Consider the following 16,902-nt stretch of genomic DNA (forward strand, 5'->3'; position numbering starts at 1 on the left):
AGCTAGTCTTTAATATGGCACTGTGTCAAAAGTTTTCTCAAAATCCTCTTCTTCACCTTTTCAAAAATTAACTGATTAATTGGATGCGAGCATAAAGGGTACAGTTAGTAAGTTTGCAGATGACACCAAAATTGGAGGTGTAGTGGGCAGCAAAGAGGGTTACCTCCGATTACAACAGGATTTGGACCAGATGGGCCAATGGGCTGAGAAGTGGCAGGTGGAGTTTAATTCAGAGAAATGAGAGGTGCTGCATTTTGGGAAAGCAAATCTTAGCAGGACTTATACACCTTAATGGTAAGGTCCTAGGTAGTGTTGCTGAACAAAGAGACCTTGGAGTGCAGGTTCATAGATCCTTAAAAGTGGAGTTGCACATAGATAGGATAGTGAAGAAGGCATTTGGTATGCTTTCTTTTATCGGTCAGAGTATTGATTACAGGAGTTGGGAGGTCATGTTGTGTCTGTATGCCACTGTTGGAATATTGCATGCAATTCTGGTCCCCTTCCTATCAGAAAGTTGTGAAACTTGAAAAGGTTCGGAAAAGATTTACAAGGATGTCGCCAGGGTTGGAGGATCTGAGGTACAAGGAGAGGCTGAACAGGCTGGGGCTGTTTTCCCTGGAACGTTGGAGGCTGAGGGGAGACCTTGTAGAGGTTTACAAAATTATGAGGGGCATAGATAGGATAAATAGACAAAGTCTTTTCCCTGGGATCGGGGAGTCCAGAACTAGAGGGCATAGGTTTAGGGTGAGAGGGGAAAGATATAAATGAGACCTAAGGGGCAACATTTTCATGCAGAGGGTGGTACGTGTATGGAATGAGCTGCCAGAGGATGCGGTGGAGGCGGGTACAATTGCAACATTTAAGAGGCATTTGGATGGGTATATGAATAGGAAAAGTTTGGAGGGATATGGGCCGGGTGCTGGCAGGTGGGACTAGATTGGGTTGGGATATCTAGTTGGCATGGACGGGTTGGACCAAAGGGTCTGTTTCCATGCTGTACATCTCTGTGACTCTATAATCAATCATGATCTGTTTCTGCAAAACCAATGCTGGCTGTTCTCAATGAACTGCTAATTCTCCAAATGTTTATTGATACCTCCATTAATGTTTTGAAGTCCTACCACTGATTACTATTAACAGTACATTGATTAATTTAATAATGTCATACTTGTCAATCTCCACCCCTCTGGCACGTATTCTACATACAGGGAAGATTGGAAAATAGCAAACTCTGTTGACCTCCTCTCAACTTTGGAAGCTAGCCATGTGGGCTTTAAGCATTGTCCATCTTTCCCAAACATCCCTCCTATCATTTTAAATCCATTGTCTCTCTGCATTGACCAAAATTTCATCAGATTATTTCTTTCTCTTATAAAATAGTAAATTGACACTTGCACACTAATGTCATCCTAAAATTAAAATCATGAGAAATGCCAATTTTACCACAGTGTGTAATTGCTTATCATAACTCCTGTTTTTGCGTGAGTGGGTTGCTGTGTTGCCAGTAACAACATTGATGTAAGTTGCTGCTAGCCAAATTATTAACATACATTAATAACTTTTTTAAAAAATGTGTGACAAGAATATTTTTGCAGAACTTTGGTTACATAAGAGTAGGCTATTTAGCCTCTCAAGCCTGTTCCACCATTCAGTGAGATCGACCTTCGTTATGGAGGTATACAGCATGGAAACAGACACATCGGGCCAACTCGACCATGCCTACCACATATCCTAAATAAATCTAGTCCCATTTACAAGCATTTGGCCCCTATTCTTCAAAATCCATCCTATTCATCTAGCCATCCAGATGCCTTTTAAGTGTTGTGATTGTACCAGCCTCTACTACCTCCTTTGGCAGATCATTCCATACAAGCACCACCTGCTGTGTGGAAAAGGTTACCTGTTAGATCAAATTTAGATCTTTCCCCTCTCAACTTAAACATATGCCATCTAGCTTTGGACTCCCCCACCACTGGGAAAAACACCTTGTCTATTTACACCATTCATGTTCCTGATGATTTTATCAACCTCCAGAAGGTGACCCTTCAGCCTCCAATGTTCTAGGGAAAATAGCCCCAGTCTATTCAACCTCTTTCTAGCTAAATCCTCCAACCCTGGCAATATCCTTGTAAATCCCTTCTGAACCCTTTCAAGTTTCACAACATCCTTCCAAAGCAGGGAGACCAGAACTGCACACAATATCCCAATAGTGGCCTAACCAATGTCCTGTACAGCCGCAACATGACCTCCCAACTTCTATACTGAATAAAATCAAGCATACCAAACACCACCTTCACTGTCCCATCTACCTCTGACACGACTTTCAAAGAACTATGAATTTGCACTCGGCAACACTCCCCAGGACCTTACCATTAAGAATGTAAGTCGTGCCCTGATTAGCCTTTCCAAAATGCAGCACCTCGGATTTATCTTACTTAAACTCATTGGCCCATCTGATCAAGTCCTGCTCCACTCTGAGATAACCTCCTTCGCTGTCCAGTACGCCTTCAGATTCTTCAGAACTATTTTGAAGAAGGGTCCCTGACTTGAAATGTTAACTATGTTTCTTTCCATTCTCCAAAATTCCGATTAGAAAGAAAGTAGTTTAGATGTAATATCTTGTTTAGCATCTTGTTTTAATCTTTTTAAGTCTTTGACGTTTTGAACTATTTTGAGCCAATACTTAAGTCCTAAGAAAATACAACTGAGTAGTTCTGCTGCTGCTACATTGATTGAATGCTAAAGTTCAGACTTTTTTTAATATTAAAGTGTCATCTTCCCAAAAAGTGTAGGTTTCGATGAACCACTCTGTGGTGTTACTTCCAGGGTCATATCATAGTTAATTATTTTTTCCTTTCTATCCATTCTGTCTAGGGAGTTGTTGAGTAGCCAGCACTCGATAGGCATGATCGTTGAGATGATCCATACTGCTAGCCTTGTGCATGATGACGTTATTGATGGATCAGATACTCGACGGGGTAAAATTACTGTAAATAAAATCTGGGGAGAGAGAAAGGTGAGTGTGACTGCTATGGTCATGAATAATTGGATCATAGACTAGACTCAACCAGCAGAAGTAACTTCTGTCTACCTAATGTATTCCCCATAATATCTTAAATAAATTACCCCTTAACTTTCTAAATTCCAAGAAATCCCATTTAATTTAGTTTTTCACAATTTAACTCTTTGGAGATTCTGGAAACTGTTAAAAAACCATGTTATTCTCCCTCCTGTGCTGGTGTAAGACACTGTACCCAGAACTAGTCATTGTACTCTGGTGTGATCTATCCCGTGCTTTAGTTGTCAGTCAATTCTTCTTCTGTTCTAGTCCTCCAGATAGACCTGTTATTCAGCCTGTCAAAATGCCACTCACACTATTTGTACTTATCTTTTGACACTCTTAATTACCGAGAATTATCTTGCCATTACCTCTTAGGCACAGAAGTTATAGGCAATGTGCTTTCCTCCACTTCATCTAATGTAGGAGCAGTGCTCTAAAAGCTTGTGATTTCAAATCAAATTGGTGGACTTTAATCATTTGATTCATTATTGTTACATGTACTGAGTGTGCAAAGTATTGTTTTGCGTGCTATCCAAGCAAGTCATACCTTAACTAAGTGAATCAGGGTCATAGAGAGTGCAGGATATAGTGTTACAGCTAGAGAAAGATCAACTCTAATATGACCGGTCCATTCATAAGTCTGGTAACACAAGGGGAGAAGTTATTCATGAATCTGTTGGGATACATTTTCCAACTTCTGTATCTTCTGGCCAATGGAAGAGGGTGGGAAGAATACAAAGGAGGTGGGAGGGGCCTTTGATTATGTTGGCTGGCTTTCCTGAGGCAGCGGGAACTGTAGACTGAGTCAATGGAAAGAAAGTTGGTTTGCATGAATGACTGGGCTGCATTCACAACTTTAATTTCCTGCGGTCTTGGGCAGAGTGGTTACCATATCAAGCGGTGATGCATCTGGAATAGGATGCTTTCTATGGTGCATCTCTTAAAATTGATGAGTCATTGGCAAGAATAAAATTGATAAGAGAACGCAACTTTTTAGTATTTTAAGTACTTTTTTTTTGTTCCCAGGTGAATAGCCTGACATTTGCCTGTACTGGAGTCAGTTATCAGTTTTTGATCATTCACTTAATCTACTCATACTTCTGTAACTTTGTCTATATTGCATGCAATTCAGCATGCCTTTCTGCCATGGAAAAGTTAGTTGTGCAGCTTCCTGTATTGTGATCTTAAGGATCACATGTCATATCCTACCCATATGCTTAATCTGTTCCTTAACCTTCAATCAATTTATTCACCAAGTCAAGTCAAGTCAACCAACCAACCAAGTCAAGAATCTGCCTCCAACCTAAGGGACTTTCATCAAATGACTTCTGGAAGTCCACTATATATATGATATAAAACATTAATTTGTAGCACTCGCTATCTCAAAAACCTCACTGGACATAACTTGTGGATTGGCAAGATAGATTTCCTGTTTCAGCTGAAATTTCTTAGGTGTTATCCTTGTTGTATATTGATTCTTGTAACTTCCTGATGAGTGATGTTAAGCTAGCTGATCTAATTTCCTAGTTTCCACGTGAAGTGTTTTATTTCCACACAATTTTCTCAGCCATGGGATGGTAGTGGAATAAAGAGAATTTGTGGAAGATCATAGGTAGAATAACAGTAATTTTCTCACCAATTTCCTCTATCTTGCTTCTATCACTCTTTAATGTTAATTATTTTTTGTTGCTACTATTTTATATAACTCTAATTTGCTTGATATCCCTAATTTTGATGCCCAGTTTCCTTTGTATGCAATCCCTTTTCTAGAATTGTTAGGAGTGAATATTTAACATGTCCAACACTTGCCCCTAATGTCCACTGCTAACAATCTCACTATTAATTTCAATAAAATGTTAACTTCTGGATCAGGATGTATGCTTTACATTGTGAGGAAGTTTTTGACGATGATAGAGAAAGGAAGTGAGATATACTTGATTGTAATAGACATGGTGACTTTTGTTCTAGGAAATAAAATGTAATTGGTAAAACTGAGTGTGTTGTGCTCTCTAGACAGGTTTCTGGGTATGCAAAGTCATGTTGAATATACAGATTTTGTGGGACCATCTCATTGCCTTAGTGAGACTTATTTATAATATTTGAGTTTTAATATTTTATGCACAGTGTGAACTGGTGTTAAGGATGACAATTACACTTTCCAAACCCATGACCTCTGCCACCTAGGACGTAGACGGGAGCACATCTGGCTTCAAATTCCCCTCTTTTCTTTTGTCCAGACCATTCTCACTTGGAACTATATTGTAATTCCTTCACTGCCTCCATCTCCACATCCAGATCTAGATGCTCTTTTCTAACAGCACTTTAGAGGTACCTAATCTCCAGGGACTTGTGTGGTTCATCAGCCCCTTCCCAAGAATAAATAGGGATGTTCAGGGCATGCTGGGCTAGCCAGCAACAAGCACATCCTAGGAATGAATTGAATAAAACCCTTTGTATTCGAAACGACAAACAATGTGTCTCTTTTAACCAGAGATTTGAAGAGTTGAGAAATGAATAGGAACAACTGAGTGAATTTATTCACTCTTAATATAGTCTCAATGTCAAAGTAAAGGTAGAGAATAAAATGGAGGAAAAGAGATGAGCAAAAGAAAGATGAGTAGCTTTTCTTTTCTACTTGATTTAGGACAGCATAACAGTTACAGCATTCCCTTGATCGGAATGCAAAATAAGAACTACTTGTTTGCTGAAAACACTGCTCTGGAAAACCTTACGTTCAGCCCTAATTCAGGAAACTATCAATAAGTAAAGTTGCATATGTATGAATTGTTTTATCCCTGCTTCTACAGTGCATTATTCAGTGAATTTTCATTGCAGGCTATTTTGGCCGGAGACTTTGTACTCTCTGCAGCTTCTGTGGCCCTTGCCCGTCTTGGTAACAACACTGTAGTATCCATTTTTACTCAAGCAATTGAAGACTTGGTGCGAGGTTAGTTTAAATTTGATTTGAAGGCATAAAAGAGTCTTCAATGGTTGATACTTTGTGAATTAATATCTTTACTTTTGTGTTTAGGAGAATTTATGCAGCTGGGCTCCAAAGAAAATGAGAATGAAAGATTTGGGCATTACCTTGAGAAAACATTCAAGAAGACTGCAAGCCTCATAGCAAACAGTTGTAAAGCAGTATGTACGTTCTTAAAGCAATTGGAATTATGTCTGACAAATTGTGGAATATAAAATACATAATAGGCATTTTGTATTATAAAATGTAAGATTTTACATGTATCATTTGATTTAATGCAAGGGTTGAGAGAAGGTTGTAGCCTAACTGCTACAATTAATCAGTTCAGAGGTGTTTTATTTCAAAAAATAAATGTAAAAATCCATTCCTGAATATTTGCATTTCAAAGCTATACTGTTGCTGTCTGACCTAAAATATTAAAAAATATTTTTCAGATTACAACAAGGATTGAATTTAGAAGTAATTTACCTAGTATTTTTACTTAATATAGCTTTTTTCTGGTTGCCCATCCCTAATTGTAATGCCCACTTTCCTTAGTGTGCAATCCATTTTATTTACTATAATTGTTAATAAATCAATACAGGTGGTTTTCCCCCATATGTGCAGGCGATACCTTCCAAGATTTACTGCTGATAGTAGTGAACCCTATCATTTAAATGGGAAGTTTACCTCCCTGGCCGCTCCTGGAATGTTCTAGGAAAGGGAGGTTTTATTGTATTTAATAGGTCTGAACTTGCCCCTGCTATTCACTGCTGTCAATGTTGTGGTTCTGTTTGCCGAGCTGGAAGTTTTTGTTGCAAACATTTCGTCCCCTGGCTAGACGACATCATCAGTGCTCTGGAGCCTCCTGCAAAGCGCTGCTTTGATGTTTCTTCCGGTATTTATAGTGGTCTGTCCTTGCCGCTTCCGGGTGTCAGTTTCAGCTGTCCGCTGTAGTGGTTGGTATATTGGGTCTAGGTCGATGTGTTTGTTGATGGAGTTTGTGGATGAATGCCATGCCTCTAGGAATTCCCTGGCTGTTCTCTGTCTGGCTTGTCCTATGATAGTGTTTTCCCAGTCAAATTCATGTTGCTTGTTGTCTGAGTGTGTGGCTACTAGGGATAGCTGGTCGTGTCGTTTTGTGGCTAGTTGATGTTCATGTATGCGGATTGTTAGCTGTCTTCCTGTTTGTCCTATATAGTGTTTTGGGCAGTCCTTGCATGGTATTTTGTAAACTACATTAGTTTTGCTCGTGTTGTGTGTCAGGTCCTTTGTTCTAGTGAGTTGTTGTCTGAGCGTGGCTGTTGGTTTGTGTGCCGTTATGAGTCCTAAGGGTCGCAGTAGTCTGGCTGTCAGTTCTGAAAGGCTCCTGATGTATGGTAGTGTGGCTAGTCCTTTTGGTTGTGGCATGTCCTCGTTCCGTGGTCTGTCTCTTAGGCATCTGTTGATAAAGTTGCGCGGGTATCCGTTTTTGGCGAATACCTTGTATAGGTGTTCCTCTTCCTCTTTTCGCAGTTCTGGTGTACTGCAGTGTGTTGTGGCTCTTTTGAACATAGTGTCCTGATGCAGCTTCGTTTGTGTGTGTGTTGGGGTGGTTACTTTCATAGTTTAGGACTTGGTCTGTGTGTGGTGTTTTCCTGTGAACCCTTGTGGTGAATTCTCCGTTCGGTGTTCTCTGTACTGTCACATCTAGGAATGGGAGTTGGCTATCCTTTTCTTCTTCTCTCGTGAATCAGATTCCTGTGAGTGTGGCGTTGATGATCGTGTGTTTTTTCTATTTCTGTGTTTTTGATGATTACAAACGTGTCATCAACATATCTGACCCAGAGTTTGGGTTGAATTTGTGGTAGGGCTAAAACACAAGCAAAACTAATGTAGTTTACAAAATACCATGCAAGGACTGCACAAAACACTATAGGACAAACAGGAAGAAAGCTAACAATCCGCATGCATGAACATCAACTAGCCACGAAACGACACGACCAGCTATCCCTAGTAGCCACACACTCAGACAACAAGCAACATGAATTCAACTGGGAAAACACTACTATCATAGGGCAAGCCAGACAGAGAACAGCCAGGGAATTCCTAGAGGCATGGCATTCATCCACAAACTCCATCAACAGACACATCGACCTGGACCCAATATACCAACCACTACAGCGGACAGCTGAAACTGACACCCGGAAGCGGCAAGGACAGACCACTATAAATACTGGAAGAAACATCAAAGAAGCGCTTCGCAGGAGGCTCCAGAGCACTGATGATGTCGCCTAGCCAGAGGACGAAACGTTTGCAACAAAAACTTCCAGCTCGGCGAACAGAACCACAACAACGAGCACCCGAGCTACAAATCTTCGCACAAACCTTGAACTGCTGTCAATCTCAGTAATTTCAATAAAAATGGTAACTTCGGATCAGCACATGCGACTTACATTGTGAGGAAGCTTTGAGGACGGAAACAAAAAAGCTTGGATTTATAATAGAAAGTGATTTTTTTTGTTTAAGGAAGTAAAAATGTAATTAGTAAAACTATTAGTGTTTCTGGTTATGCTAAGTTATTTCTAAATGTACAGATTTGAGAGCACCTCAAGTCACTTCCATTTAAGGTAGTATCCCAAACAAATCCACAGGTTACATTAAATCTCTAGTACCTTTTAAGTGGCCATCCTTCCTCAAAGGATTTGAAAAGTGACTGTAGATATTCATAGCTTAACCTGAACTTCACATGAACCTAACAATGGAAAACCTGGTTTGAATGTGTTGGACCAATTGCAGAAATGACTGCAGCTCTGGCTTGCATCAATTAAGTCAAACTAGATTTGGAGCTGAATTGGTCTGAGAATTAAGAGTTACATGAAAAAGCTAGTCATAAAGCTGTTGAATATTGGAACAGATGAGGGGCTGAATGGCCTACCTCATTTCTATTTCTTTCATGGTCTATGATTTTTAAATTACTGCAATATTTTAAAGTAATACCAGCTATAAAATGTTTTAGGCGGCAGATCTCACTAGAGATGATTTTCATTTAAAATAGGCAGGCAAAGCAAATCAAATTTGACACTTAAATTGACAGGTTGGTTACTTCAGTTAAATCTTTAAAAACATCCAGAATGGAAAAATCTATGGCTTTATCAAAAACAAATCAAATTAGTGTGTGTTTTTTATTTAAAAAGGTCTCCATCCTTGGTAATTGTGACCCAGATGTCCAGGAAATTGCATACCAATATGGAAGAAATATTGGGATAGCATTTCAGGTACTGTAAAGATTATATTTAATCTGTTGTGACTTTCCTGGAACAAGATAGCCTTGTAGTAATGTCCATTTCTAAAACCTATATTTGTTTCAGTTGGTAGATGATGTGTTGGACTTTACCTCCTGTGCAAATCAATTAGGAAAACCTGCTGCTGCTGACCTGAAGCTTGGATTGGCAACAGGCCCAGTGTTGTTTGCTTGCCAACAGGTAACATGAACATACATAAAGCAAATTTTTTCACTTTTGTAGAGACCTGGCTTTAAAATTTGCTTTAATTATTTGCTTCATTTGGGAGAAAGAAGCCTGATGTGAATTTGACTGTAAAAACTTGCAGCAAATCATTCCTACAATTTTGTAAATTGAGTTAAACCATAATTTGAATCAGACATTAAATCAGTGGTAAAGTCTGTGGTGTAGAAAGAGTCTTGCCATTTTTAGCATTCACATTCTGAGAATAGAATTTTATTAGTCAGCATTTATTACCTGTAGTGGTAAGCTGCCATTTTGAATCAATGCAATCCATATAACTTATATACATTGGACAATTGTTAGAAAGGGAGTTTCAGGAATTTAACCCAGTGACTGAAGAAATAGCAATTAAACTTCCAAGACAGAACAACATGTGGTTTTGGAGTGAACTTGCATAGGAGTACCACCATTTTCATTTACTATCCTTTTCAGGTGGTAGAGGTTACAAGTTTTTGATGGAGGCTTGTTAAATTTTTGCCATGCATCTTTTAGATGGTACACACTGTTGCACGACATCAGTGGTGGAGAGAGTGAATGATATAGAATCTCAGGATATGTCAATACTTCAGCCAATTAAATACTTTGTTTATACACTGCAAGTGCAGTGTAAAATAAAAGGTATCTAGTGTTCCAGACAAGAGGGCTAATTCCCTGGCTCAGCTGCGATACAGCATTAATAATTTATTTTCACCAGTTGTTTTAATTCACATGAAGTCCTGTAATGGGATTTAAACCACAATTGAAGTATGGCTGACACACAATTGTTGTAAAATATTTCATAACTGGTTTTCAATAGCAGCTGCTATGAACAATAGATGGTAGGGATAACTTTTTTTGGCTGTATAAAATAACTATGTGGCCCTGAAAGCATAACTAAATAAAATGACTGATGGAAATTTTAGCCTGGCAAGCAGGAAAAGGAGTGGATAACAAATAGTAAAGTCATTGGACCAGAGACTTCAGTTAATACTCAGGATGTGAAGCCAATATCCCAACCATGGCAGTTGATAGAGCTAGCTGTTTTCTACGTTTGAATTCCATATCATTTCAATATCTCAGAATCATAGCAGTATTCTGGTGCAGTCAGCTGTACAGCATGGAAGCAGACCCTTTGGTCGAACTCATCCATGCCAATAAATAAACCTAGTCTCATGTGCCAGCATTTGGCCCATATCCCTCTGATGCCTTTAAAAATGTTGTAATTGTATCAGCCTCCACCACTCCTGATACCACTTGCTGTGTGGCAAAAGTTGCCCTTTAGGTACCTTTTTCAAACCTACCCACCCCACACACACCCCTAAAGCCTACTATCTTTCAGTTTTGGACACCCCCTCCATCTTGCAGAAAACACCTTGGCTATTTACCCTATCCATGTTCCTCATGATTTTATAAACCTCTAAAGGTCACCCTTAGCCTCCAATACTCCAGAAAAAAATAGCCCCAGCCTATTGTCTTTCCCTATAGCTCAAACCCTCCAACCATGGCAACATCCTTGTAAACCTTCTCTAATTTAAGTTTCACAATATCTTTCCGATAGGAAGGAGACCACAATTGAATGCAGTATTCCTTAGTGGCTGAACCAATGATCTGTACAGCTGCATCATGATCTCCCAACTCCTACAGTCAATGCACAGGCCAATAAAGGCAAACATACCAAACACTGCCTTCACTATCCTATCTACCAGAGACTCCACTTTCAGCAACACTTTCCAGTCCTTGCCCTTCCAAATAATTGGAATTCCTGTCCCTCAGGATCCATTCAACTTGCTCACCATAGATATCAGACTCACCAGTTTGTAGTTCTCTAGCTTTGCCTTATCACCTTCCTGAAACTATGGAACCATGTTAGCCAACCTCCAGTCTTCAGCACCTCACCTGTGGCTATCGATGATACAAAATATCTAAGTGAGCAGCCCAACAATTACTGCCCTCAATTTCCACAGAGTTCTAAAGGTACAGCTGGAGACAGTAAGGACTGCAGGTGCTGGAAGCTAGAGTCAGACAGTATCTGAGAGCAGGAAAAGTCTGTTTTGGGCCAAAACATTGACTTTTCCTGCTTCTCTGATGCTGTCTGAGCAGCTGTGATGTCCCAGCTTCACATCTATTGACTCTTGGGTATACCCGATCAGGTCCTGGCGACTTATCCACCTTTGAGTTTTAAAGCATCCAGCACCATCTCTGTAATATGGACATTAAGATTTCACTTTGTTTCCCCATGTTCTTTCTTCCATATTCTTCTCCAACTTGACCTTATGGAAGGTTGGTCAATGATATTTAGAACTAGGGCACCGCACAGAGGAACACTGCAGCAAAATCCTGGGACTGAGGTGGTTAACATCCAATAACCACAACAATCCGCTTTTGAGATGGCTTTATCTCTACTAAAGTTTGACAAGTGCTAAAGTTAGAGATGTTAACCTAGGGCTAACTAGGTAAGCATGTCATATTGGGATAATAGTAACCAAAAGCTAAGTCAATAGCAGTGGTCCGCTTAGTTTAATTGGTTTTTGATTTTGCTGTGTTGATTGCATACAATGGAGTGATTCAATAGGCAATTTGCAAGTTAACCATATTCCTAAAATCTGGTTATGGACCAGATTATTTTGACTGAATATCTTACACCCATTAGGTAAGGACAAAGATAGAGGATCAACCACGATCATGGCATTCACGAGGGCATTGCAAGATTTAAATGGAAACAATATGAACAGATGATATGAGCAAATAGCAAGAGATTGTTGCCAAGGCCCGATGTTTATTTGAAAAACTGGTGTGGACATGTTAGGCCAAATGGCTTTCTCACAGGAGAGACGAGATACTAAACAAGTATTCTCCTGCTAAATGCTCATTTTTTTCATATTGTTTCCATTTAAAATCTTCCAATGCCCTCGTGAATGCATGATTGTGGCTGATCCTCTATCTTAGTACCTTACACCATTAAGTAAGGACACAGTCAAAATAATCTGGTTCATAACCAGATTTTAGGAATATGGTTAATTTGCAAATTGCCTAGCAAGTCACTCCATTATATGCAATCAACACAGCAAAGTCAAAAACAAATGAAACTGAACGGACCACCTATTATTGACTTAACGGTTGCTAAAGACCAGTGGTTACTATTATCCCAATATGACATGCTTACCAGGTTAATCCTGGAAGGCTTCTTTACTAATGTCTGACACTTGCTAAAGTTAGAGGCAAAGCCATCTCAAAAGCTAAATGGTTGTGGTTATTGGACATGAACGACCTCAGTCTCACAACTTTGCTGTAGTGTTCCAACTATCAGACTGTTTAATCAGTGACCATCTTTCCAACATAAGGTCAAAAGTGGAGATGTTTGCACAATGTTAAACACCATTTGCAACTCCTCACACTGAAGCAATCCAAATTAGCAAGACCTGGACAACATCCAGGCTTGGCCTGAGAAGTGGCAATGAAGATTCATGCTACATTAGTACTAGGTAATGACTATCTCTAAAGAGAGAGAGAGTCCAAACATTTGTCCGTGACATTCAATGGCATCATCATAATTTATGCCTTCACAATTAACATCCTAGGAGGATACCATTCACTAGCAAAAACTAGACCAGCTATAATGGCTACAGGAACAGGTGGGAGGCTGGGAATTCAAGTAACTCAATTACAACTCCCCAAAGCCTGCCCACCAGCTACATCCATGTCCATTAAACTCTAAATAGCAACTGTTTCCTCTGATTCTGCCAGACCTCCTGAGTTTCTCTAGCATTGTTTTTATATTTTTGTGGACAAAGTACTCCACACAATCCCACTGACAATGCAGCACTGAATTCCATCTACAAGATACACCACATCAAATCTCTTTGAAAGTTTACAAATCAGTAGCCTCGACCACCTAGAATAGGCAGCAGATTGTATTTCTCATTACCACCACTAATGGGTTCATCGCAAGGCACATCCTGGCTTGAACTTCTAACCATGTGCCTTCACTGTCAGTGGGTCAAAGTCCTGGAACTTCCTTCTTGCCATTACCATGGTGTGTACGTAGACCATTAGTGCAGTACAGACCTGTTGTGCTGACCTGTGAAACCAATCTGAAGCCCATCTAACCTACCATTTTCATCCATGTTTATCCAATGATCATTTAAATGCCTTTAACGTTGGCAAGTCTACTACTCTTGCAGGCAGGGTGTTCTGCACCCCTACTACACAGTAAAGAAACTGCCTATGGTTTCTGTCCTATATCTACTATGCGTCAATTTAAATTTGTCCTCATGCGAGCCATCACTATCCAATCCTCTGATTATCTTTGTCTCAATTAAGTCACCTCTCTACCTCCTTGTAACACAACACCCTCATTTTAAAGCTATGTCCCCTCATGCTCGTCATCAGAGGAAAAAGGTTCTCACTGTCCACCCTATCTAATCCTGATTATCTCGTCAATTAAGTGACCTCTCAACCACCTTCTTTAACAAAAATAGCCTCATGTACCTCAGCCTTTCCTCATAAGACCTTCTCTGTAAACCAGACAACCCCCTCTTAAATCTCCTCTGAACCCTTTCCAAAGCTTCCACATCCTTCCTACAATAGTGACCAGAACTGCACGCAATACTCCAGATGTGGCGACACCAGTTTTGTATAGCTGCAACATTGACCTCATAGCTCCAAAACTCAATCCCCCTACCACTAAAAGCTAACGCACTGTATGCCTTATCAACTTGGATGGCAACTTTCAGGGATCTATGCACATGACATAGATCTCTCTGCTCATCTACACTGCCAAGCATCTCACCATTAGCCCAGTAATCTGCATTCCTGTTGCTCCTTCCAAAGTGAATCACCTCACATTTTTCCTCATTAAACTCCATTTGCCACACCTCAGCTCAGCCCAGCTCTGCAGCTTATGTCCCTCTGTAACCTGCAACATCCTTCAGCACTATCCACAACTTCACCAACCTTAGTGTTATCTGCAGTTTTACTAACCATCCTTGTACACCCTTATCCAGGTCATTTATAAAAAGAGAAACAGTAACCCCAAAACCGATCCTTGTGGTACACCACTAATAACTGAACTCCAAGATGAACATTTCCCATCAACCACCACCCCATACCTTCTTTCAGTTAGCCAATGTCTGATCCAAACCACTAAAATTACCCTCAATCCCATGCGTCCATATTTTGTACAATAGCCTACTGCTGGTAATCTTCTCAAACCACCGTTTTACCCTTATCCACCTGTTTGGTCACCTTGTCAAAGAACTAAGATTTGCAAGGCACGACCTACCCTTAACAAAAGCATGTTGACTATCCTCTTTTTCATTCCTCTCGATGATAAATCCTCAATCTTTTTCAACACTTTATCCACAACCGAAGGAAAGCCCACTGGTCTATAATCACCAGAGTTGTCTCTACTCTCCTTCTTGAGAAAGGGGACACCATTTGCTATCCTCCAGTCTTCTGGCACTATTCTCATCGACAATGATCTTTATATTGTAAAAGCCAAAGGTTCTACAATCTCCTCCCTGGCATCCCAGAGAAGCTCCTTATTAGAATGTTTATAAACGCCTATGAGCCTCTCACTTGGGTATTAAATAATTTGTGATCTTGCAAACTGGAATAATCCTCAGCCATCCTAAATATTAATGATATTTTCTTGTGAAATGTCAAAAGGTAATATCTGGTATAGACAGTTGATAACACCAGTTCTCTTTATGGGGAATCTAGAAAAAGTACAAGTAAACTCTGTATGAAGCAAGTGCTTGATTTCATTAGATAAAGTGGTGAAAACCTAGAGTACTCATCTCATTATTAAATCCTCATGGATGCAGATGAATAATGGAATTAGTGTACAGATCAGCCACAGTGGCAAAGAATGGTTTTCTCCAGTTTGATGTTAAAAATCTCCCTCTTGCAGGCTTCACATGCACAATTAGAATAGTTAATGAATTAAACTGGAGTCAAATCACTAAAGATCACATCTTTAAGGAATTCTACTTTAAGGAATTCTATGTGCAATTTATATTCAGAACAAAGATGCACAACTAATCTGGCTTTAAAAATCAGCAAGCCTTAACCTCATGAACATTTTTCAAGCTGAGGAATGGATCTAATCTGGCAACTGAAGCATTGTTGCAACAGGCATTGAAGATCTGCTGTATCATAGCAGTGTTCTTTTCACCAGTAACTTAATTAGCAATTCTGAAAGTCTCACAATTTGTGCAAACTATCATTCTTCAAAAATTCAGTACTCTCCATCTGCTATCATAGCAACATTACTTACCAGAGCCAAAAAGAGCAGTACTGAACAGACACAGCCGGCCAGGTAGCACCAGAAGAGCAGGAGAGTATGCGTTGAGCATAAGCATTCCTGAAGAGCTTATGCTTAAAATGTCAACTCTACTGCTCCTCCGATGTTGCTTGACCAGCTGTGCTTTTCTAGCACCACACCTTTTGACTGATCTGCAGTCCTCACTTTTTTCTACTTACCAGGGCCAATCAGGTAATCAGAGTTCAGTGCAATTTAAGGAAATGAAAATGTATGAACTTATCTTTATAAGGCACCAATACATGTGAATAAGTATTGTACTTTTTTCTCCCAAGTTTCCTGAATTACATACCCTAATAATGAGACGCTTCAGTGTGGATGGTGATGTAGATAAAGCATGGCAATATGTACAACAGGTAAGGAAGTACAAAATATTAAGCATATAAATTGGGACTTGTCATTGTACAGTGTAAACAAATCTAAATATGGCATGAACCATTTCTCACAGAAGGAAGAAACTCATGATGGAAACCCCAGAATGAATCAAAGATTCACGATTTATTACAATAACACAACTACATCATATTGTTACTAAAATATTAAAGTGGCCTCCTTAAACTTTCTCAGCATCTCATCCCAGGTTTCAAAGTCTCCACTGTTGCATATACTTTTGAAGATGGTGTTAGAATTGGTTATGTACTAGATGCTGGAACCATAAATGAATGGCTTTAATACATCAGGGGTTTCTCTCCAGTATAAATCAGACAGACAGTCTTGTGTATTACTTTTAATGCCCTTACATGAAGCTGTGGCTACTTGTTACCGGCTATGCCCTTCTGCCTTTACTTTGAGCCAAGGTTACTTCATTCCTTGATGGCAATAGTAGAGAATGACAGGCATAAGTTTAGTCTTGAAGTGATGGCCATAGTGCCTCAGATATTCAGTTAACATGCTCTATGTTTTCAAAATCTATTCCATTTACTTCAGCAATGGTACATGTTGAATATAAATCTGTCATAATGTAAAGGGTAGTACAGCAGTCACTTATCACTACTGCTATCCAAAATAAGTAGATTAGTGAGAGTTAAGTTGGTTTTCATAACTGACAGCCAAAGGACATAAGCTGATGCAGACT

General features: G+C 39.6%; 1 protein-coding gene across 3 annotated transcripts in view; it reads left to right on the forward strand.

The window, feature by feature from the left end:
- pdss1 (prenyl (decaprenyl) diphosphate synthase, subunit 1) overlaps positions 1 to 16,902 on the forward strand; it is a 39,675-nt gene that overhangs the window by 21,348 nt on the left and 1,425 nt on the right. For 2 of the 3 annotated variants that reach the window (XM_060825020.1, XM_060825022.1), the window contains exons 5-10: positions 2,875 to 3,016; positions 5,897 to 6,008; positions 6,093 to 6,202; positions 9,197 to 9,277; positions 9,371 to 9,484; positions 16,103 to 16,183. In XM_060825020.1, the coding sequence (XP_060681003.1) occupies positions 2,875 to 3,016; positions 5,897 to 6,008; positions 6,093 to 6,202; positions 9,197 to 9,277; positions 9,371 to 9,484; positions 16,103 to 16,183 (640 nt within the window). The remainder of the gene's footprint in view (positions 1 to 2,874; positions 3,017 to 5,896; positions 6,009 to 6,092; positions 6,203 to 9,196; positions 9,278 to 9,370; positions 9,485 to 16,102; positions 16,184 to 16,902) is intronic. The other variant, XM_060825021.1, reaches the window with a different exon arrangement.

Source organism: Hemiscyllium ocellatum, chromosome 5, assembly GCF_020745735.1.
Source record: "Hemiscyllium ocellatum isolate sHemOce1 chromosome 5, sHemOce1.pat.X.cur, whole genome shotgun sequence".
Classification (NCBI taxonomy): Eukaryota; Metazoa; Chordata; class Chondrichthyes; order Orectolobiformes; family Hemiscylliidae; genus Hemiscyllium; species Hemiscyllium ocellatum.